Below are 22,765 nucleotides of genomic sequence, written 5' to 3' on the forward strand. Positions count from 1 at the left end.
AACCAGGTGATCTTGCTGAGGTGGGTCTGCCTTGGATTAAAAAAAAAAAAACAACTACAACAGATTTTCTCTAGTAGACAAGGCCCAGGAGAAATCCATTTTGGGAAAGATTCTTGCTATTAATATGCTTTTTCTGTTATTATTAAAAAATATATAACAACACCTAGGTATTAGCTCACCCTTTTGAGCAGATCTCTGCAGAACAAGGAAGATGTACTGTCTTGTAGTGGTGCTGTGTAGACAAATAGGTGATTTCTTAATCCTTAATAACGATCCTGTAAGAGTTCCTAAAATCATACACTGCTGTTAAATCCTTCCTGATAGTCAAAACTGCAATGAGAACTTTATGATTTGAATTTATGTGTCATCCTTGCTTTGGTCCTGTTTTGAATTACTTAGTCATTATCCTACTTAAGTTTGTCTCAGAGGGTCAGAGTCGGGGGCTCCTAACTTCCTGTTTTGCTGTTATTGGGGTCGTCTTTATTCAATGTATGTGCTGTAAAGGAAGATGCACTGGTTGAGTGGCAGCCCAAGCTTCATACGTAATTTTGTTCCCACATTGAAGAGGAGGATGTTGGGTTCTTTATAAGTCTGTGTAATACCCACTCTTAGAGAAGTTTTCCACCAGGACACTGCGTGGGCAGGTTGGAGCTGTCCGGCGCCCAATGCAGATGCTTTGAGTGAACCTCTTTTCTAAATTCTCCTCTGTGCTCCAGGCTCCTTAATGAATATATTCAGAGATTTTGTAAAATCTCTCATCCTCAGACCTGCTTCTTCTTTTTGGACCATTTTGGTTCAGTATCATTGTGAGCTAAAGTGGGTGCGGGGCTGGAGGATGAGGGGCGGCCACTGAAATCCCATCTCTGAGGGTTCGGGTTGGAGGAGGAGGGGTGGGCACAGCCGGCAGAGGTAGGAAGCTCCCGGGTTTGACCCAGCCAGCTCAGCTACATAGCCAGGCACTATCACAACGCAACACAACACAACACAATACAACCCAGATACATAAAATGACGCCCCCGTTCCCCACCTCTCACCCCCTCCCCCGACCTCTCCCCCGCCTCCCACCCCCATCCTCCACCTCCCACCCCCATCCCCCACCTCCATGAAACAACAACAAAGTCCTTCCTGAGTCCTCTCAGGACACCTGAATCTCTGGGAATGAATTAGCAAATGTTTACTTAAAATGTGTCCTTAAAACCCACCACATCGTAGATTCGTAAGCATGAAAGTTTAGGGAGCAAAGGAGTGTCCTGTTCAAGATGGGGTGCTTTTGATGTCCCGAGACTAAGCCAGGGGGCCTGCATTTCCTAAACCTCCTGAAGTGCTGACACTTCCCTGGATCTTGGAGTCCTGGGAGCAGCGTGGGGTGTGTGGGAAAGCACCCAGCAGGGGTTGATGCACATGTGACGGTGGCTCACGAGGCATCCCTGAGACGCGTGGGCTGCTGGGAAGGAAGGCCAGAGGCCTCCCCGGCAGGGGCACCCCAGGGCGTGGCGAGGTGCTCGCTCGCCCGCCAGGGTGCTCGGCTCTGCCATCCTGACATGGAGTCCTGCAACGTGGAACTGATTTTTGACCACGTGGGACACTTCGGCAGGTAGGGAGGCAGAAGAGGACATGGAGCCACAGTGGGGTGGCACGTGATCGGGGCGCTGAGGTGTCTGTTTCTGTCGGTTGGGATGGGTTCCACAGCTTCTCAACCCCCCTATTGAATGCATGCAGAGGTCTGGCCAATAACCCACGGACTGGCTTGTCCTTTTGGCCTCTGGCCACAGGGGGCGCTGGAGTCTGCCTGGACTTGGCAGGCACAGGCAGTCTGCCCCTTCGGGACACTTTGGACTTAGGGTGCTCTCTAGACCACCAATGGGAAAAAAAAAACACGATTGGAAGGCACGGCTACAGGTATAGAAAACTGCCAGCCCAATCGTGTTCTTTCCCAGAGTTCAAGATAAATCCCGATACGCACCCTAGTACGTTCTCCCTCTGGGCCCGGCAGATTTTCTTGGCTGATAGATAGCCTTTGTTTTCATATAGATACCCACTGTATGCATGTGTCCTTTAATTTGATGCTCACTGCAAAAGACACGTTGGAATCCTTGTTTGAACGACTGCGATGGAAGCTATATGGTCAAGGACCCACAGCAGACTAACAGGGATGAAGGGGTCAGCTCTCACATATGAACTACAATTGGCCTGAGTGTTTCATTTACCACCTCCCCATCTGTAAAATTGGGTTAATAATGTAACTTGGAGGTTTACAAAAAACTGTAGAAATACATGGTTAGAAGCGGTCTGCATATGTAGTCCTACTTCTGGGAAGGTGACAGAAAGTTCCAGACCAGCCTCAACTATATAGGAAGACACCATTTATAAAAGGGTTGCGGGGCTGGAGAGATGGATCAAGGGTTAAAAGCACTGGTTGCTCTTCCAGAAGACCTGGGTTCAATTCCCAGAACCCACGTGGCAGCCTCGGATCTTGGGATCCAACATGCGCATAGCATACGGACACATATGTAGGCAGAATACCCATTCACATAAAATAAAGGTTAAAAAATTAAAAATGGTTTAAAAATAAAAAGAAAGCAAACAATAAAAGGAAAAGGTTTCCGGAGGTTTCTACAGACACTCATCTGCAAGGCAGGTAGTTGGTAATAATATCTCATTTTCTCCTTGTGTTTAAGGAGCTAACTAAAGCAATCAGAGAAGTTAGTGTTTCGTTTCCGTTCGAAGCTAGAAATTACTCCATAGCCAGGCATGGTGACTGCTGTTTATAATCCCGGCACTTGGGAGACTAAGGCAGGAGACTGCTGAGGGCTCGAGGCCAGCCTGGCCTCCACAGTGAATCCTAGGCTAGTCTGGACTACAGAGACAGACTGTTCTGAATGAATCTGTACCACTGGGTTAGTCATGTCCCCCGCAGCCCTCCCCCTGCACCACCCACCACTCCCACCCCAGCAGCTGTTCCTGTTGTCCTCGATGTCAGACACTGCTCCCTGGGAGGGAAAAGGGGTCAATGCGTTTGTAGAAATGACTTGTAATTGGCCACGGTGATGAATGATGAGTCTCCTCATCTAGTGATAAGCCACAGCTTACTGGTTCCCCAAGTCTCCATGATGGCGAGCCGACCTGGGAAGCGGCTTGCGGGAGGGAAGGGGGGAATGGTTCTGGCAGGAACTGAGGTCAGTGTGGCTGGTAGATGCCACCCCGGGTTTCCTCCATTTGTTCTAGTTGGTCCTTTCGTTGCTTTGGAGTTGACTTTATTTTGTGTGTGAATTACGTATGTGCTTACATGTGCCCATGTATGGGCACATGGAAGGCCAAGGTTAGCTGTTGGGCATCTTCCTTGGTCACCCTCCATTTTATTGTTTTATTATTTTAAAGAGTACCAGCCTTTCTTTCTTTTCTTTCTTTCTTTCTTTCTTTCTTTCTTTCTTTCTTTCTTTCTTTCTCTTTCTTTCTTTTTCTTTCTTTCTTATATATAAGTACACTGTCCCTGTCTTCAGACACACCAGAAGAGGGCATCGGATCCCATTACAGATGGTTGTGAGCCACCATGTGGTTGCTGGGAATTGAACTCAGGACCTCTGGAAGCAGTCAGTGCTCTTGACTGCTGAGCCATCACTCCAGCCCCCTTTCTACTTACTTTTCAAGCTAGGGTCTCTCAGGGAGTCTCTGGAGCTCTCTTAGAGGCTGGACGTGGCCGGGATAGCCTCAGGGATGCTGTTTACCCCAGCAACATTGATAAGAAAGGTTCTGCTGGTTTCTGAGGTGGGAGCTGGGGGTCTGAGCTCATCCTCGTTCTTGTGTGGCAGACTTGGGAGGAACAGCTTTATTTAGCTCCCATATCTTGCTCGGGTCATAGTCCACTGAGGGAAGCCAAGAACTCAAGGCAGGAACCAAAAGACAGGAACTGAGTTAGAGCAGGGCTCATGGACGGGAGCTGCTCGCTGGCTTGTTTCCCTTGGCACTCAGCCTGCTTTCTTTTTTTTTTTTTGGTTCTTTTTTTTGAGCTGGGGACCCAACCCAGGGCCTTGCCTTCCTAGGCAAGCGCTCTACCACTGAGCTAAATCCCCAACCCCTCAGCCTGCTTTCTTATATGCTCCCAGGACCACCTGACCAGGGGTGGCACTGCCTGCAGTGAGTGGGACCCTCCCACATCAGTCAAATTAAGAAAACTCACCATAGATGCCTGTAGGCCAAAATGATGGCATTTTTTTCTCAGTCAAGACTTCCTTTTTTTCCAAACGACGCACACTTGACTATACACTGCAGCCCTCTGAGTAAAAAACTTCACACCACCAGATTTGGCATGTGCTGCCTGTAACTTTAACCAATTCGCCTGCTGGCAGTGCTAAGCTCTCGGTGTTCTGCAGTTAGAGGCCTGGAGGCCACTGGCTTACAGGGCATCAGAATATCTTCCCGCCGGGGACTTGGCGCGATGAGCAAACTTGCTGCCGACTTCCGGTCACACGGAGAGCTGGTATAATTACTTCCGAGGGTAGACGGTGACACTCGGCGTTCTTGCTGCCGACTTCCGGTCACACGGAGAGCTGGTTTAATTACCTCCGAGGGTAGCCGGTGACACTCGGCGCTCTAATTACTTGTTGAGAAGTAGAGATATTCTCATGTCAGGTTTGGAAAAAAAAAATAGTAAATATGAATTTTTCTTAAGTTAGATCGGCTTTCTAATGAGTTGCCCGGCAAAGGTTGTTTGCTCAATAAATGAACTCGCTCGCACACTTGTATGTCGGAATGACTTAATGAGATGGGTGTGGAACTAAAACTTAGTAAATGCGCGCACACACGCACACACACGCACGCACACACGCATGCTCGCACACGAGAGAGAAGCACCTGTAATTATTTCTGTATTTACCTATCTATATGCATGTAAGTGTAGTGAGATCATATCTGATGGAGACCCTTCATATTTACTCTAGCCCTTCCTTCTTTTTACAGGTTCCAGATAGCCCTGTATCTCATATGTGCCTACCAGAGCATCTCCTGTGGTATCCACTTCCTGTCTTCCGTGTTCATGTCAATTATCCCTGAACATGCGTGCAAGCCCCCAGGCACGGTGCGGAAGGCTGTTTTCCACAACGTGTCTGCTTGGAGGTTGGAGGACATATTGGCCCTGCGGTCTCCAGAGCACAAAGACCACATTATGGTGGAGCTGCACGACGGTGAGATCTGGGAGCTCACCAGATGTAGCAGGACTTGGAGGGAGAACACGTCCCACTTGGGCTATGAGTACAGTGGCTATAAGCGGGACAGCCCTTGCTCCGATGGCTACATCTACGACCAAAGCAAATGGAGAAGTTCTGTGGTGGGAAATTTCAACCTGGTCTGTGATCAGAAATGGTACGCGAACATGATCCAGCCCTTGTTTATATTCGCCATGCTGCTGGGAGCAATTACTTTTAGCTACCTTTCTGACAGGTAAAAAAAAAAAAAAATGCAATATTTAGCCCTGTTGCATGGTGTAGGATTCAACTTTCTGTCTGGGTTTTCTGGGGTGGGGGTGGGGCAGAGCATTATGTCCAAGCCCCAGTTATTTTCACACTTCCTATCTAACGTGTGCCGTCTTGCTGATCCATCAATTAGGGATACAGAGTAACACAGTGGTCGGATGACCGAGCAGCCCGCCTGGGCTTGGACACTGCTAGGACTGTCGCTTAGCTGTGCTTGCTGGGGAAACAGGCTCATCTGTTTCGGAATGCTAGCTTACAAAGCGATGCCCCACAAAATACCTCATCCTGAAGCTTTCTTTTAAAGAGTAATACAGAAGAAAACACTTAGGACATATAGCCACTAGATGAATAATAATTATTCCTATATTTTTTTCTTGACTTTTTTTAGACTTGATTTTAAAGACAGGTGGCCTTAGGCCATATTATTTATAAATATGACAATCTAATTAGCTGGCTCGTCATAGGCCCTTTGCACTTCCACAGCAAGAATGCCAAATACTGGTAGCTTATACACAAAAGGGATTTATTCCTCACTCCTGGGGTCTGGGAGATCTGAGATAAGAGAGGTCAGCAGGACTCATAGCTGCTGAGGCCTGCTCCAAGATGGCGTGTTATTGCTGCGGCCTCCAGAGATTAATACAATCTTACTCAGAAGAAGGCATGGGGGTGGGGCTGGATAATTCTTCTGTCAATCTTGAGCCCTATTGTAAGGGTTTAATTCCATTCAGGAGCTGGGGAGTCCTCACCACATGAACATCTTGGGTATTTGGGGGATTGTATTTCAACATTCATTTTGGAGTGCAGACCATCACATACTTCACGGAACAGCCACATTTTTAAGCATTCACATTAAAATAAACGCAGAACTCTAACCTAGAACAAATTTTATCTCGGAGTAGACACAGACCACTTTTTTTTTTAAGCGCCTCTGCTAACACAAAGATGAACATGTTTTGTCCTCACAGCTGGGAGTTTTACAAGCATGTTTGGGACACTGGGGACTCAGAGACAGCAAGCTTAGATCAGAATCCCTTGCCTCTAGGACACAACTGTGAAATATGTCTGAAGGACTTTGTTCTGGTGGGGCCATCCTGTGTTGTATCATTGCAAATGCTCGCTCGTAGGTGCTGAGTGATGATGTTTTTCCCTGGCAGATGGGTGCCAAAATGATTATCTAAGCATTTTTTTGTTGTTATTGAAATGTGCTCAGTGTATCTCCAGCCCTCGGTAAATGTGCTGAAATACCTTTTCTCTGCACCTCCAGTGCGTGGAAACCTGTATCAGAGAACAAAAGATGCTAACTCAAAGCAAATTGATTTCCTTCCTTTGTGCCTGGTGGACTCGAGGAAGGTTAGAATGTCAGGAAAGAAGGCCAGAGAAAGGAAATGAATGACCAGATGCAGAAGTAGGGCCAGCGCTGGCTTTGTTTGAGGGGATGAGAGTGGTGTAGTGGTGTGAGGTGAGAAAGGCCAGCTGAAGTGAACGATGTAAACAGTGCAGGGTTGATGGGAAGCAGGGAAAGTAGGCAGGGAAAGGCAAAGACACGTCTGGAAGCATTTTAAAACTAATGTGAGGGGTTGGGGATTTAGCTCAGTGGGTTAGCCCTGGGTTCAGTCCCCAGCTCCGAAAAAAAGAAAAAAAAAACTAATGCGACAGAGGGATGAGTGTTCAGGGAGCAGGAAGGCTGGCATGCCTCTGTGCATGTGTGTGCGTGCATGTGTGTGCTTGTGTGTATATGTGTGTATGTGTGCATATGTGTGTGCATACATGTGTGCCTGTGCCTCTGTGTGTGTGCATATGTGTGTGTGTGTGTGTGTGTGTAGGGGGGCTTGTGGCTTCAGGAGAGGGAGGGTTGGGACATTTGTCAGGAATGCCAGGAACTTCGGACTGGGCATTTTGGGGACCTTTTCTATTTGGATGTTTTCCGAGTGGGTGGGGTTGGAGGAAGAGGGAGGAGGTAGAATCCTCTGGAGCATGTAGGGGAAGGGGGCAAGCTGGGGTTCCAGCTGAACAGATAGTTTGGACAAGTTAGCACTACCCCTGGGTTATGGAGATTACAGGATGGGCTGTTCACAGTTAACATTGCCTGTAGCCACGAAGATGTATGGAGTGGGTGACTAGGGACATGTAGACATGTAGAAGGTAATAGCATGTGGTGTCATCCACTTGTTACATCTGTGGAGGGAGTAAATGCAGCATGGCTAAAGCCCTTTTTGTCCTTGACACGTTATCATTGAGGGTGGATGAGACTGAGGAAGGTAGGAGCTAGGAGGGAAAAAGAGAGCCAGGTACGTTAAGGTCTTGGAGGAGGTGGGTAAATGTAGGCTGTGCAGACAAATGGTCAGGACAGGAAGCTGAGGGGCTCCCTCTTTGATGGTCTGTGGCCATTCAGAGATGCTGTTCTCCTGCAGAGAGAGAGAGAGAGAGAGAGAGAGAGAGAGAGAGAGGGGGGAGGAGGGAGAGGGAGAGAGAGAGGACACAGGTGTAGCAGAAGGGCTTCATCAGCAATAGTTAAAAATAGTTTCTGGTGGTGTTTTTGTCTCAGATAGGGTGGGGAAGCACCCACGGGTGTGGCCAGCAGTCCCTACTGACGTGTGTGGAAGCTGAGAAGCCTAAGGGAGACCTTGCAGGATAGGTTAGGTCAACTTGACATAAGCTAGAATTATCTGAAAGGAGAGAACCTTTATTGAGAAATGCCTCTATAAGATCTATGGGGCCTTAGTGATTGACAGCGGGAGAGCTCAGCCCACTGTGGGCAGTACCATCCGTGGCCGTATGGTCCTGGGTACAGTAAGAAAGCAGGCTGAGCAAGTCATGGGGAGCAAGCCAGTGAGCAGCACCCCTCCATGGCCTCTGCATCAGCTCCTGCTTCAGGTTCCTGCCCTGCTGGAGCTCCTGTCCTGGCTTCCTTCACTGATAGACGACAATGTGGAAGTGTGATCCAAAAGAACCCTTTCCTCCCCAACTTGCTTTTTCATCATGACATTTAATTGAATCAATAGAAGCCCTAACTAAGACAAGTTGGTATCAGGACTGTGGGATATCACTGTGACCCACTTGACCATGCTGTTTTGGGGAAGATTATGGAAGGACTTTGGAACTTTATGCAAGAGAAGCCATCGAGTGTTCAGCGCTTGGCGAGCTGTTCTGTAGGAGCTTGGAAGATAAGAATGTTGTGTGTGATGCAGACGATGGAGGTGGGGCTTGTGAAGTTTAAAGACTGCGTTGGAATTCACAACAGAGGAATCTTGTGTGGCTGAGAAGCACCTAAAGAAATGTTCAACATCTTTAGTCAGGGAAATGCAAACCAAAACAACCCTGAGATTCCACCTCACACCAGTCAGAATGGCTAAGATCAAAAACTCAGGTGACAGCAGATGCTGGCGAGGATGTGGAGAAAGAGGAACACTCCTCCATTGTTGGTGGGATTGCAGACTGGTACAGCCACTCTGGAAATCAGTCTGAAGATTCCACAGAAAATTGGAAATAGATTTACCTGAAGTCCCAGCTATACGACCCAAAAGATGCCCCACCATGCCACAGGGGCACATGTTCCATTATGTTCATATCGGCCTTATCTGTGATAGCCAGAAGCTGGAAACAACCCAGATGTCTGTCAGCTGAAGAATGGATACAGAAAAATGTGGTTCATTTACACAATGGAATACTACTCAGCTATTAAGAGCGAGGACATCATTTTATAGGCAAATGGACGGAACTAGAAAATATCATCCTGAATGAGGTAACTCAGATCCAAAAGGACATGCATGGTCTGTACTCACTAATAAGTGGATATTAACCAAAAAAGAACAGGATACCTAGGATACAGTCCACAGAACTCAAGAAGGTTAACAAGCAGAAGAGACCAAGAGAGGATGCTTTAATCCCACTTGGAAGGGAGTAGAAAGTAATCGCAGGAGGCAGAGGGAGGGAGGGACCTGGGTGTGAGAGGGGAGGGGGGAAGGGAAAGGGGAACAGGATCAGGTGTGCGGGGTGTGCAGGAAAGAAGCCCCGTAGGGCCAGCAGAATGAATGGAAATAGACAACCTTGATGGGGGACGGGGGACCCTCTAGAAAGTACCAGAGACCTGGGAGGTAGGTGAGAGACTCTCAGGACTCAGAGGGAGGGACCCTAGATGAAATGCCCAACAGTGGGGAGAGGGAACTTGCAGGGTCCGCCCCCAGGAGAGAGACGGGGCATCAAGTGGAGGGATGGGGCTGCCATCCCACAGTCGAAAACTCTGGCCCAGAATTGTTCCGGTCTAAAAGAACTGCAGGGCCAAAAATGGAGGAGACTGAGGGAAAGGAGGTCCAGTGACAGCCCAACTTGGGATCCAGGTCAAGGGGAGGCCCCAAGGCCTGACACTTATTGATGCTATGGTGTGCTTGCAGACAGGAGCCTAGCATGGCTGCCCTCTGAGAGGCCCAACAATAGCTGACGGAGACAAACACAGATACTCATAACCGTTGGACTGAAGTCGGGGACCCCTGCGGTTGAATTAGGGAAAGGCTGGAGGAAGCTGAGGAGGAAGGTGACCCCATAGGAAGACCAGCGGTCTCAACCAACCTGGACCCCTGAGATCGCTCAGCCACTGAGCCACCAACCAGGCAGCATGCATGAGCTGGTTCGAGGCCCCGACACGTACAGCAGACGACTGCCTGGTCTGGCCTCAGTGGGAGAAGACTTGCCTAGCCCTCAAGAGACTTGAGGCCCCAGGGAGTGAGGAGGCCAGGCTGGGGTCAAAGAGGGGGACCTCCTCTTGGAGACAGTGGGGAGGAGGGATGGGATGAGGAACTGTGGGAGGGCAGCCTGGAAGGGGGGGGTAACAGTTGGACTATAAAAAAATAAAAGTAATAAAAAAGGACTCTGTTGGGCTGTTTATTATTTTGAATTAAGATGCTGTGGTTCTGGTTAGCTGGAGTGATTAGCAAGACACTAGAACCACTAAAAAGAAACCTTGGCATTGCTGGGAATCTTGATGCTGGTCGGCTGGGACTAAGAATTCAGCAGTGGTTAAAAAAGAGGCCAGCATCATTGAGGTGACATCTTCTGGGAAGTGTTTCTTGAGAGTCAGTGCACAGAAGCTGTGTTCCAGAGGTGTCCAAGGTTGTGCCTCGTGCAGCTGGACTTGGTGATGTGTGAGAGTCACCCAGGTGGTACCGGTTTTGAAGGCATGGAGGGGTCATGAAGAACAGCCGAGATTTGGAACCCTGAGAGGCCATGGAGGCCATTGGTGAAGGTGCAGCTTCAGATGTAGTTGAAGGCCCAGGACTGAAGGGGTCACACAAAGGATTTGAGGCTTGGCACCATGAAGAGAGCCCATGAGAGGCTGGTGGTAAAAGTGCAGCCCGGTTGCGGCAGAAGACCCCAGCATCTTGGAGAAGCCAGTACCACAGGAAGACCAACCAAGAACGGCAGCAGCACCAGAATGGAAGCAGCCAGGGCCTAGAAGACAAACTTCTAGGGAAGTTTGCAGAGGGAAGAACACAGGCAGTGACCCAGCAGAAGATTAGAGTGAATCCCAGGTTCTCGGACATTTGAGTCACTTACATGGTTCAAGCTTGGTTTCACGTTGATTTGATTGTGACTGCGCCCTGGTTCTTCCCACAGCCGAGAAACTTGAAGACTGTGCGACTCTTTAAAAACTTGGAATACTTTATATTGTGATGTTCATAGGAGTGTGAGATCTTGGGGATAAACAAGAAAGAAAAGGTTGTGGCTTAGCGATTTGTTTGTGTGTCAAGTTGACAAGAGGTCAGCTGTCCTGGCTAGTTTTATGTCGACTTGAATTAGGAGGGAAGATGCCTCCATAAGATCTGGCTATAGGGCATTGTTTTAAATTAGTGACTGATTTGGGAGGACCCAGCTCGTTGTGAGTGGTGCCATCCCTGGGCTGATGGTCCTGGGTTCTATGAGAAGGCAGGCTGAGCAAGCCGTAAGGAGAAAGCCAGCAAGCAGCACCCCTCCATGGCTTCTGCATCAGCTCCCGCCTCCAGGTTCCTGTCCTGTTTGGGTTCCTGTTTTGACTTCCTTTGGTGATGAACAGTGATGTGATCCACATTGGCCTAAGTTAAATAAACCCTCCCCCGCCCCAACTAGCTTAGTCACAGTGTTTTGCCACAGTAATAGCAGTCCTAACTAAGCCAGAGACTGAGGCGCGACAGTTTCCCATGTCCTTATGTGTTTGTTTTTCCTTTTCGGTCCCACGTAAACCTATTGTCTAGAACACATCCATATTTATATCCCACTCCTTAAAACCACTTGTCAAAGATCACTCACAGGGGGACATATATTTTCAAATCATATATATGTCAAGGATTTTATATCCAAAATATACATAACTTTTGGGGGTGGTGGTGAGATAGGGTTTCTCTACATAGCCCTGACTATCCTGGAATTCATTTATGAAGACTAAGGTGACTTTGAACTCACAAAGATCCCCATGCCTCTGCCTCCCAATTACTGGGATTTAAGGTATGTGCCACCACACTTGGAAAATATAGATAACTTAAAATTCAGCATTAAAAAACAAATTAATTTAAAAGCACATAAGAGACTTACAGATAGCACAGATGATCCCTAGACACTTGAAAAGGTTTTCAGCATCATGAGAATTTAAAAAAAATGTAACTTAGGGCCATGGTGAGACAGTGGTTCATTCTCACTGGGATGGTTATAGATAACTGGCAGGTACTGGTAAGGATGTGGAAAAACTGTGACTGTCATTACTAGTGAGGTGGTAAAACCAAGGAAGTCATCTTGGATAAAAGCCTAGCAACAAACAAACAACAAAACAAAATGAATAAAAGCAACAACAACAACAACAACAACACACGGAGTGAATAAACCCAGGAAAGTTAAAAACAAGTTCTCACAAAACCTGTTCACAAATGCTTAGAGCAGCGTTAACAGAAGCCAAATGTGTGCTCACTGAAAAAACCTGGAGGAATATTACTCAGCCATGAAAAAGGAGTCGTGCTGTGACAGGTGACTCATGAGACCAGGATGCCAAGTAAAAGACGGCAGACAAAAGGCTTACTCCATTTATATGAAGTTTCCCAAACAGGCAAATGCGAGAGAAAACTGATTGGTGGTTTCCAGAAACTAGGAGGCCAGGGAGTGGGAGTGTCTCCTAAGTTCTGTTCCTCCAGGGAGTTGATGTATATATAGGTCTCAGAATAAGACAGAAACTGTGGTCACACAGCCCCATGAATCGACCAAGGCCACCGAGGCGTTTAGCTGACAAGGCTTTGTTTTAAGGCACTGGGCTTCTTCCTTGTGATGGTGAGTCGTGCACACTGCGCCTTCAGTTTAACGCCATTAGTTTGGTTTCGGTTTCGGTTTGCCTTTCCCCTGTTTAGAATCTATGAAAGCGGCAGGAATGCTATTTGGTTTGGTTTTCTCCAAAGAAGTCCCTCTCTCAATGACGATGCTACACAGGAGCAGAAGGTAGCAAAGACATCAATTTGGTTTTGAGAGATTTATTCATTTTTACTTTACGTGTGTGCGTGTTTTGCCTGCGTGAATGTGCACACACCACGTGCATGCCTGTTGCCCACAGAGGCCAGAAGAGGGCGTCAGGCCCCCTTAAACCCGAGTTAACAGACAACCGTGAGCCACCAGGAGCATCCTGGGAAAGGAATCCGGTTTCTGCCCCAGCAGCCAGCACTCTTAATCGGGGAGTCATCCCTCAGGTCCTGAGGGTTCAGTTTTTAAAGGGGTAACAAGAACTGCCACTGCCTTGGTTGCTAGCAGAGAAAATAAGCAAACGGAGGGGAGGGCTAGGAAGGCATCTCCTTCTCCTCCCTCTGTCCTGGGGGAGGGTGGTGGTGGTCCAGCGCTCTGAGCACATCAGCTTAGCCGAGGGCCCCACACTGAAGGCCTGGTCTCCTGAAGATGTGTAAACTCACGATTTGTTCAAAATGCACGAACGTCTGAAATCACATACGTGACGTCGAATGGTTTGTCCTTTAAGAACTGGACAGGCCCCAGAGTCTGTCCCGCCCTCCCCTCCCGTCCTCCTTCTTTTTCAGATTTGGAAGGCGAGTGGCCCTGTGGTGCACGACCATCGGTGTGTTCTTCTTTGGAATAGGTTCCATCTTCATATTTGACTATTTCAGCTTCATGGCTGCACGCTTCTTCCTTGTGATGGTGAGTCGTGCACACTGCGCCTTCAGTTTAACGCCATTAGTTTGGTTTCGGTTTCGGTTTGCCTTTCCCCTGTTTAGAATCTACCGGAAGAGACCGTGGGCTGACCAACTTTGTCGATCGCAGAAGACTTTCTGTGAATATCAGTACCTGTGTTTACAGTGGTGAAAAGATTGCTTGCTGCCCACTAATCTTCTGTTTGGTTCTGCCTGGCGCACGGCCTGTATCCTGCAGTTAGGAAAGCATTCTTTCGTTCCCGAGTGAGTGGTTCTATCAGTCCGGTCAGGACCTGTACGCACACACCCGGCAGGTAAAGGGTTAAATACTGTTATCATGACTTTGCAGAATGAGGAGGAGACTGAAAACCTGTGTGGATTATAGGGCGCAGGGGAGAGCGGTGGATCGGTGGTGGGTGTGAATACCAACTTTCCCCCCTTTGAGCACAGGTTAGCCCCTTTGAGCCATAGTTTATAGTCTACAAACTTCAGACAACCACACCTGTCTGGATTGCCAGTGGGGTCAGTGGGATGGAGTGTGAGCTCCCGCAGTGACAGAAACTCACACAGAGCAACGTCAATGAGAGCAATACCTATGCGCCTCTTTTATTCAGTCCGGGACCCAAGCGGAGGGAATGGTACCGCCCACTTTTAGGCTGGGTCTTCCCACCTCAGTGAACATAATCAAGACTTAATCAATGGGCCTTCTGGCAAACCAACCTGTTCTAGAACGTGTCCCTTATTGAGACTCTTCCCAAGTGACTCAAGACCCTGTCAAGTTGGGGAGGAAAGGGCTATACTTCCACATAGCTGTTCATCACCACAGGAAGTCAGGACAGGAACTCAAGCAGGGCAGGCACCCGGAGACAGGATCTGATGCAGAGGACATGGAGGGTGCTGCGTACCACCTTCCTTCCCATGGCTTGCTGAGTCTGTTTTCTTTTTATTCTGGGAATTGAACTCAGGACCCCCGGAAGATCAGTCAGTGCTCTTAAGCCCTGAGCCATCTCTAGCCCCTGAGCCTGATTTCTTATAGAACCCAGGACCACCAGCCTAGGGATGGCTCCACCCACCATGGGCTGGGCCCTCCCACTTTGATCACCCATTGAGAAAATAACTCACAGCTGGATCTCATGGAGGATTTTCCTCAACTTCCTCTCTGATGACCCTGGCTTATGTCAGACTGACACAAACCAGCCAGTATGCTCACAAACCCATTAAGTTTACTATTTTTGCTATAAGAAAAACTAATCTCTATAACCACTCCTCAAGTGATAATTTGTTACGGTTTTATTTAATTTTTGATACGGAGTCTTTCTATGCAGCCCTAGCTGGCCTTGAACCCATAGAGATCTGCCTCTCTCTACCCTCCAACCCCCAAGGCTAGGATGAAAGGCATGTGACACCATAACCACCTAGAACCTATCATTTGATTTGATTTTTGTTTATTCCAACTGGACATACTGTTCTTATAATCTGAGTTTTTGTTAAATTAAAGTTAGGCACATTTTAGTCAGTAGTGATAGTGAAGTGTATATATATATATATATATACACACACACACACACACACACACACACACACACACACACACACACACACATAGCGCTGGACAGGAAGATTGGAAGTTGGAGCCTAGCCTGGGCTATAACAATAATAGCAAAACAACATTATTTTCAAAATAAAAAAAAATTACCCAATTTCTATTGAGGTAAGTTGTATCTCACAAAGATTGTTATTTCTGAAACCAAAACTCTTTGGCCATTAAGTGATCATTCGTCCTTCCTCTTCTCTGTAGCCCCTCATAAGCAGGGCACTTTGTATGTTCAGGACTAGCTACAGTATAACTTAATCATTTGCAATTCTCTTATTTCACGTTGTGAACAGTTAATCCACCTTTGTTGTTGTTGTTGTTTGCTTGCTTGCTTGCTTTTTGTTTTTAGAGACAGGATTTCTCTGTGTAGCCCTGGCTGTCCTGGAACTCACTCTGTAGGTCAGAGGCGGAATTGCCAAATCTTGAAATATTTTAATTTTTTGAGGACTTGTCATAGTGCTTCCCACAGAGGCCGTGCCATTTTACATTCCTACTGATGGCACACAAGCACTCCAATTTTCTACAACTCCCAGCATTTGCTTTCTGTTATTTTTTTTTCTTTTAGCAGATGTCTTTGAAAAATGTTTTTATTTTATGTCTATGGTGTCTTGCCTATGTAAGTCTGTGTACCACATGAGTGCAATACCCACAGAGGCCAGAAGAGGGTACTAGAGCCCATCAAACTGGAGTTAACAGCCGGGATTCTGGAGTGTGGGTCCTGCCATGTAGACTCAGGTAGTCAAACCCCAGGCCTCTGAAAGGGATTGTAGTGCTCCCCACTCCTGGGCTGTCTCTCCAGCGCCTAGCCCTACCTTAATGGATGTGAGGTGGAATGTCACCACAGATCTGATCTGTACCTATGTAACAGTGATGTCGATAACTTTTGTGTAGTGCCTACTTAAATCATTTGTTCAGTTCTGAACCGAGTTGAATTTTCTTTCTGTTTTGTTTTTCTTTAGGAGTTCTCTGTATAATCCTCTGCCCCCCCAAAATGGGATTCACACACATTTGCTCTAATTCTAAAGGTGGTCTTTATACTCTATTGCTAGAATTTTTAAGCACAGAATGGTTGATCAAATCCAATCTGTTTATTTTTGTTGTTGCCTGTTAAAATAAGGTTTTAACAGAGTCTACCTTTTCTCCCATTAATCTCCATAGAGCCCTGATGCTAACAGACAAGTCAGATGTAGCGATGTCATTTAGATACAAAGACATGTGCTTTCAGAAGAAACCAAGAATATCCTCCTATAATGGAACTTTATTATAAATTAAGCCAAGTGCCATCTAATTCTTTTATCATAAATAGTCTGTGAAGTTTGCAACCCAGGTAGGGAGGGTGGAGGAAGATAAAAAGGACCTGCTTAAAGGCGAAAGGTTATTTCTTACTGAAATGCATTTGCAGGGAGCTCAGAGCCCTCATTCGTAGCTGCACCATCATTGGGAGACTCCCCTGCCTTTGTCTTGCAGACCTCAAGTGGCTATTTTGTGGTGGTCTTTGTCTACGTGATGGAGTTCATCGGCAGGGAGTCCCGCACGTGGGCATCCTTGCATCTGAACACCTTTTTTGCTATTGGAACAATGTTGGTGGCTTTGGTAAGCTATTTGGTGAAAACGTGGTGGCTTTACCAGATCATCCTGTGGACGGTGACCGCCCCCTTCATTCTGTGCTGTTGGATGCTTCCAGAGACTCCCTTTTGGCTTCTCTCAGAAGGAAGATACAAGGAAGCACAAGGCGTAGTGGACGCCATGGCTGTGTGGAATAAGTCCAGCTCCTGTGACCTGATAGAACTCTTGTCACTAGATGTGACTAGGTCCCATGATAAAAGCCACAAGGGTGCTGGGAAGCCCAGCCTAGGAGATCTGTTTCGTAACCCGGATATCACAAAAATGACCCTCATCGTTTGGTTGGATTGGTTCACGGTAAATTTGGGATACTACGTGTTTGCCATGGAATCTGTTCGGAGAAAAGAACACGAACACCTATACTACCTCCTAGTGGGTAAGCGCAAATACGTGTTTGCCGACGGCCCTTGAGGTCAAGTGTCTGCCATGTTTGAATATCTGTGAAAGCTGGGGACAGCATTGGTGACTGTGACTTTAGTGTGCTACAATAGGACGTGTGTCATGTTTGTCTGCAAAAAGGACAAGAGTTACAAGGGCTGCCTACTTCTCCTCCTCTTCTTCCCCCTCCTCCTCCTTCCTCCCCATTTTCCTTGCTTCCTCCCTTCCTCAATTCCTAACCCATAGTTAACTCCCAGTGGGTGACTGTGTGACTTGTTCATACTCAGCTCTCTATCTGTGTATGCACATAAATGTCCCATGGCATGAATGGGACCTTTCATGACACGCTGTTCTGGGTGAAACGATTTTCTTTTGATATAACATGCCTTAAAGTGTAAAAATGTGTAAAAATAACAATACACCAGATGTCCTTAATATGTAGAACTAACTTTGTTACATGCTATTCTTATTCATTCTTTTTAAAAATGCATTCATTTATGTCTGTAAGTACACTGTCGCTCTCTTCAGACACACCCGAAGGGGGCATCAGATCCCATTACAGGTGGTTGTGAGCCACCATGGGGTTGCTGGGATTTGAACTCAGGACCTCTGGAAGAGCAGTCAGTGCTCTGAACCGCTGAGCCACCTCTCCAGCCCCTACTGTAGCCGTTATGAACATTGTTCTGTTTGTTTAAATAAAAGTTAGAATGACTTTAGATCAAGCAGATTGTACCTCCCAGGATGACCAACTGTGAGCCGAGCGGGCAGGCTGAGGAGATGCAGGTAGATGGTGGGAGTTTGTATTCCTCTGTCTGGTCTGAGGTCGTTGTTCCTGTGTGCACTGCTGCGTTTTATATTACCCTCAGCCAGATCTTGTTCTTGCATAATTTTGAAGTTACGACTTTAGTTTGAAACTTCCTACTTTATTTTTATCAAAACAGTTAAATCCCGCTTCTTACCTTTAGAAGTCTATTATGCTGCAAAATAATAGTTTTGAAGTGGGGGACAGCCGTGTTTAAAATATAGAGGAGGTGTCTTGACCTTTCTCATGATTGGCTGTAATGCCGATGTCCTTTTTAGAAGGAGGGGGTTGTCGAAGTGGGTCTGTCTATGGGGGTCTGCTTTGTCTCGTGCTCATAACTACGTGAAACTTGGCGTCACGCTACTATTATGATTAGAGACGGGTGGCAGAAATCGGGGTGGTGAAATGCGGTTGGCTTGGTGGTGGTAGTGGGGCTCTTACATAAACTATGGCCAAGCACAAGAAACCCTGTATTCTGCCCTTGATTCATTCACCCAAGAGGCCAGACCTCTATGCATCCTGATGCATCCTGCTGGGTCCTAGTAAGCTCCACTCCCAGGACCGTGTAACGGTTCTGGTGGATTCTGCCAGACGAGAGGCCTCAGAGAAAACCCCGGGTCATTCCAGTGAGTTAAAATACAGCGAATCTCACCCAGGCTCAGCCAGTCCTCCCCGCCCGCCCCCGCAGGTGCGGGGGAAGCGTGGAGCGGGCTTGCTGGCCCCTCCTGGGAGGTGAGCCGCTGTGTGGGGGTGTCGGTGTGTCTGGGCAGCAGTCTCATAGCAGGCTCTCTGGGCCAATGACAGGTGCTGTGGAGATCCCCGCCTACGTCTTCCTGTGCATCTGGATGCAGAGGGTGGGAAGAAGGAAGACTATGCTCATCTTCCTCTTAATGTCCTCCTTCATCTGCGTGGTTTACCTGGTGATACCCTCGGTGAGTTAGTGTGTTTTCTTTGTGGAATGGCTGTGGCGGGTTCGTGGAAAGACTTTTAGTGTCTTTCAGTATGAAGACCAATTCAGAGTTTATAGATAATATTTAAAGGTGTCCTCTTCCTCTTCCTCCCTCTTCTTCCTCTTTCTTCCCCCTTTTCTCCCTCCTCTTCCTCCCCTCCTCTCCCTCCTCCTCTCCTTACTCCTCCCCCTCCTCTTCCTCCTCCTTTTCCTCCTCCTCTTCCTTCTCCTCTCTCTTCTTGTTCCTCCTCCCCCCCCCCCCTTCTCTCCTCCCCCCCTCCTCCCCCCTCCCCCCCCCTCCTCCTCCTTGCTAAAGATGGTACATGTTATATTTTAGAAAGGCAACAATTTCCTGTGAGGGAAGTTGATCACATCTGCCCGTGGTTCTGGAACTTCGTTTCTTTGAACCAGGATTTCACGTAGCCCCACTTGGTCTCAAAGTCATTACACAGTCAAGGGTTACCTTGAACTTCCTGTCCTCCTGCCCCCACTGCCCCGTAAGCATCCGGGTTACAGGGTTACACCCTCAGGCTCAGTTCAGCTGCTGCGTGAGACTGAACCTCAGGGCTTCCCGCGTGCCAAGGAAACACTAACCACTGAGCCACGTCACCTCCAGCCCCCGCATGGAAATTACTCACTGAGCACGGACTGACCCAACCAGGACCATGTGGCATGTAACCAAGACAAGTAAATCAATGACATTAGTAACAATGATGATGATGATGATGATGATGATGATGATGATGATGATGATGATGATAATAATAGTAATGATCAGACAGGGGAGGAGAGTGACTACATGTTTGTGTGAAGTGAGAATTAGAGGGAGGGAGGAAGGGTCTAGGGCGATGCATCTCTCAGGGGTGACTGACACATAGTGAGTTTGAAGCAAACTGGAGGATGTCACGCAGCTGTGTGAGGGAGCTGACACACGACTCCATTCAGCTCTGAGGTTTATGAGAACAGATCCGCGGTGCTGTAATCGGGCCTCAGGGTGGGAGCTGAGGCATTAGGCTGCGCAGCGTAATGCGGAGTTCTAAACATGAAGGACCTTAAAGGGAAGGAGAGGACCGTCATCCGCTGTAAGAGTGAGAGGGGCCGGGAGGGAGGGGGACAGTGGCCGTGAGAGGGGTGGCCTGGGAGGGGTGAGCCTCCTCAGAGAACAGCACTCTTCAGAGCGCTTCACGGAGCCACACCAACACCCTTCTAGAAACCTCTGGACTAACCTCCTGAATAAAGAAAAACCTGACTTTTAGAACCTCTGTGCAGGGGTAGCATCGAGGGGTAGCAGGGCTTCACATCACGTGGCTTAGCTCAGCATAGTATTGTGACGGAGGGCACGGGGGAGCAAGTGTCATGGACTGAGCTGTAAGCCGTAAGCTGTAAGGTTAAAATTAACTCCGTCCAGAGAGAGACGCAGGGATGGGGGTGTGTGGCTCTGTTTGGGCTGTGGGATCCAGCCTCAAGGTACAGGCTAAACCTGAAGAGAGGAGCCATGAGGACATTTGAATAATAAAAGATATGACAAATCAAATATTCAGATAATTTCTGCCTTTCCCACGGTCGGTCAGTGGAATATAGAGTGTACATCGAATATAGTATACATTAACCTTCTGAGAAACTTGAATCTAAAAATTTATATTCTATTATTTTAAAGATTACATGTATGTGTATGTATTTGCCTATGTGCAGGCATGTACATGGTACCTGTGGGAGCTGGAGACATTGGATCCCCCTGAAGTCAAAATCGTTAGGCAGTTGTGAGTCATCTGATAGTGAAATTGAGTCCTGTGCAAAAGCCATCTTTCCAGCTCCAGGAACCTTGTTTTTGTTTTTTTGTTTTTTTTTTTTAATTAAAAAAACTTCTTTTTAAAACTTTCTTCTCTCACATATTACATCTTGATTGCAGTTCCCCTCCTTTCTCTCCCACCAGTCTCTCTCTCCTACCATCCCTCTCCCCCAGATCCACGACCTCCCTTAGAAAAGAACAGACCTCCCAGGGACATCAACCAAACTCTGCCTGAAAAGCTACAGTAAGACCAGGCACATACCATCACTTCAAGGCCGGATGCGGCAACCCAGTGGGAGGAAGAGGGTCCCACAAGTAGGCGAAAGAGTCAGGGACAGATAGCCCCCACTCCCACCACCAGGATCCTCCGAAGCACACCGAGGTACTCAGCCATATATGCAGAGGACCCAAGTCACACCCCTATAGGCTCCTGGTCATGGGGTGCTCTCACAATGGTGTCCTGGAGCCCTCTGGTTCCTCTGGCCCTTCCTCCCTCTCCTCTGCAGGGTGTCCCAAGCTCAGCCTAACGCTGGGCTGTGGGACTGTGCATCTGATTCCATCACTTGCTGGTTGAAGTCTCTCTGGTCTCTTTGTTGATGGTGCTGCCAAGCTCTGGTCCCAGAACACCCTGCAGGCAGGACAAACTGTAGGTCAAAGATTTTTTGTGGCTGGATTGGTGTCTCTGTTCCTCTGCTTGAGATCCTGCCTGGTTTCAGGGGCTGGCGGAGAACCTTGTTTGTTAAAATGTAGCTCCTTTATGAGAAGCGTTCCTTCACACCACAGAAGCAGCATTTCCACATAATAATTATGGCATCTAGAAAACACCCCACCCGAATGCTACCTGAGCCTGCATTTTAATCCTAATTTGGAAACAGTGGTTATGCTAACTATATCCCAGAATAAATATCCTTTTCTTTAACCATTACCTTTATTAAATGATAGTGCACCAACGTTAGGGCAAAACAGGTTAACTTTTGCATATTGCTTGAAAGTTCATTTATGTTACGGGTGACACCCTTTAATGGCAGTGCTACCTAATTATCAGGGCTGGTGAACCAAATGTTTTCCATTACGCCAATTTTCAAGTGATTGGCACACAGCCAGCGTGAATAAAACCACGGAGTGCAGGGAAGTCTCCGCCTGCGGGAGAAAAGTTTATCCACGCCTTTTAAAAGGTGGCAGAATCACAAGAACTCTGTACTTTTTAGTAGGAGAGAAGAAAGGAGAGTGGGTGCTGGAAGCTTCTAGAAGGTAGAGCAGTAACTCACAGCTTGAAATATATTCCCTTAAATAAAATTCTTCCCTCAAAGATAATGTCAACATAGTGAAAATTATTATTATTATTATTATTATTATTATTGTTATTATTATTATTACTACGACTACGACTACTGTTACTGTTTTTCTCACACCGACTGGGGCGGGACAAGTAGCTCAGTGGTTTGGTACTCACTGGCCTGTGGAAGCCGACTGCTCAGTCTGTAGCACTGGAAAAGCAGGAACAAATCAGGACGCCGGTTCACCCAGCAAAGACTGCATGTGCTAACAGTGACGCCAGCAGTTCTAAGAGGCACCCCCAAAACCTTCGGACCTAACATCAGGTGCTAGATGCCCAGAGCAAGCCATGTGACGTGCTGGCTGTGCTGGCTGTGCTGGCTGTCGAGCTAGAGTTAGAGGCTCCCAGGGCCGTCGCTGTAGTTTTGTTATTATTTTGTTATTGCTGTATTTTATCTGTAAAGATGTTTTTGCCTGTGGGTATTTCTGTGCACCGCGTGCGTGCCTGGTATGCTGGGAGCCTAGAAGAGGGTGTCTGGTCCCCAGGCACTGGAGTCACAGATGACTGTAGGCTGCCACTCGGATGCTGGGAACCATAACCCAGGTCTGATGAAAGAGCGTCAAGTGGTCTAACCCCGTGGACCGCTTGACACCTACCTCCCAGATGAGCGGAGGGCGGAGATGGCAGACGGTGGAAGGTCCTCACGAGCCACCAGCAGAGTGGGACACAGACAATGGGTTGG

At 47.6% G+C, this 22,765-nt stretch overlaps 1 protein-coding gene across 1 annotated transcript in view; it reads left to right on the forward strand.

Moving 5' to 3' along the window:
- Window positions 1-1,541: 1,541 nt before the first annotated feature.
- Slc22a16 (solute carrier family 22 member 16) overlaps window positions 1,542-22,765 on the forward strand; it is a 34,380-nt gene continuing 13,156 nt past the window's right edge. The window contains exons 1-5 of the mRNA XM_032888466.1: window positions 1,542-1,594; window positions 4,957-5,436; window positions 13,502-13,619; window positions 16,674-17,205; window positions 18,814-18,941. Of these exons, the coding sequence (XP_032744357.1) occupies window positions 1,542-1,594; window positions 4,957-5,436; window positions 13,502-13,619; window positions 16,674-17,205; window positions 18,814-18,941 (1,311 nt within the window). The remainder of the gene's footprint in view (window positions 1,595-4,956; window positions 5,437-13,501; window positions 13,620-16,673; window positions 17,206-18,813; window positions 18,942-22,765) is intronic.

Source organism: Rattus rattus, chromosome 18 (genome assembly GCF_011064425.1).
Source record: "Rattus rattus isolate New Zealand chromosome 18, Rrattus_CSIRO_v1, whole genome shotgun sequence".
NCBI classification, from domain to species: Eukaryota; Metazoa; Chordata; class Mammalia; order Rodentia; family Muridae; genus Rattus; species Rattus rattus.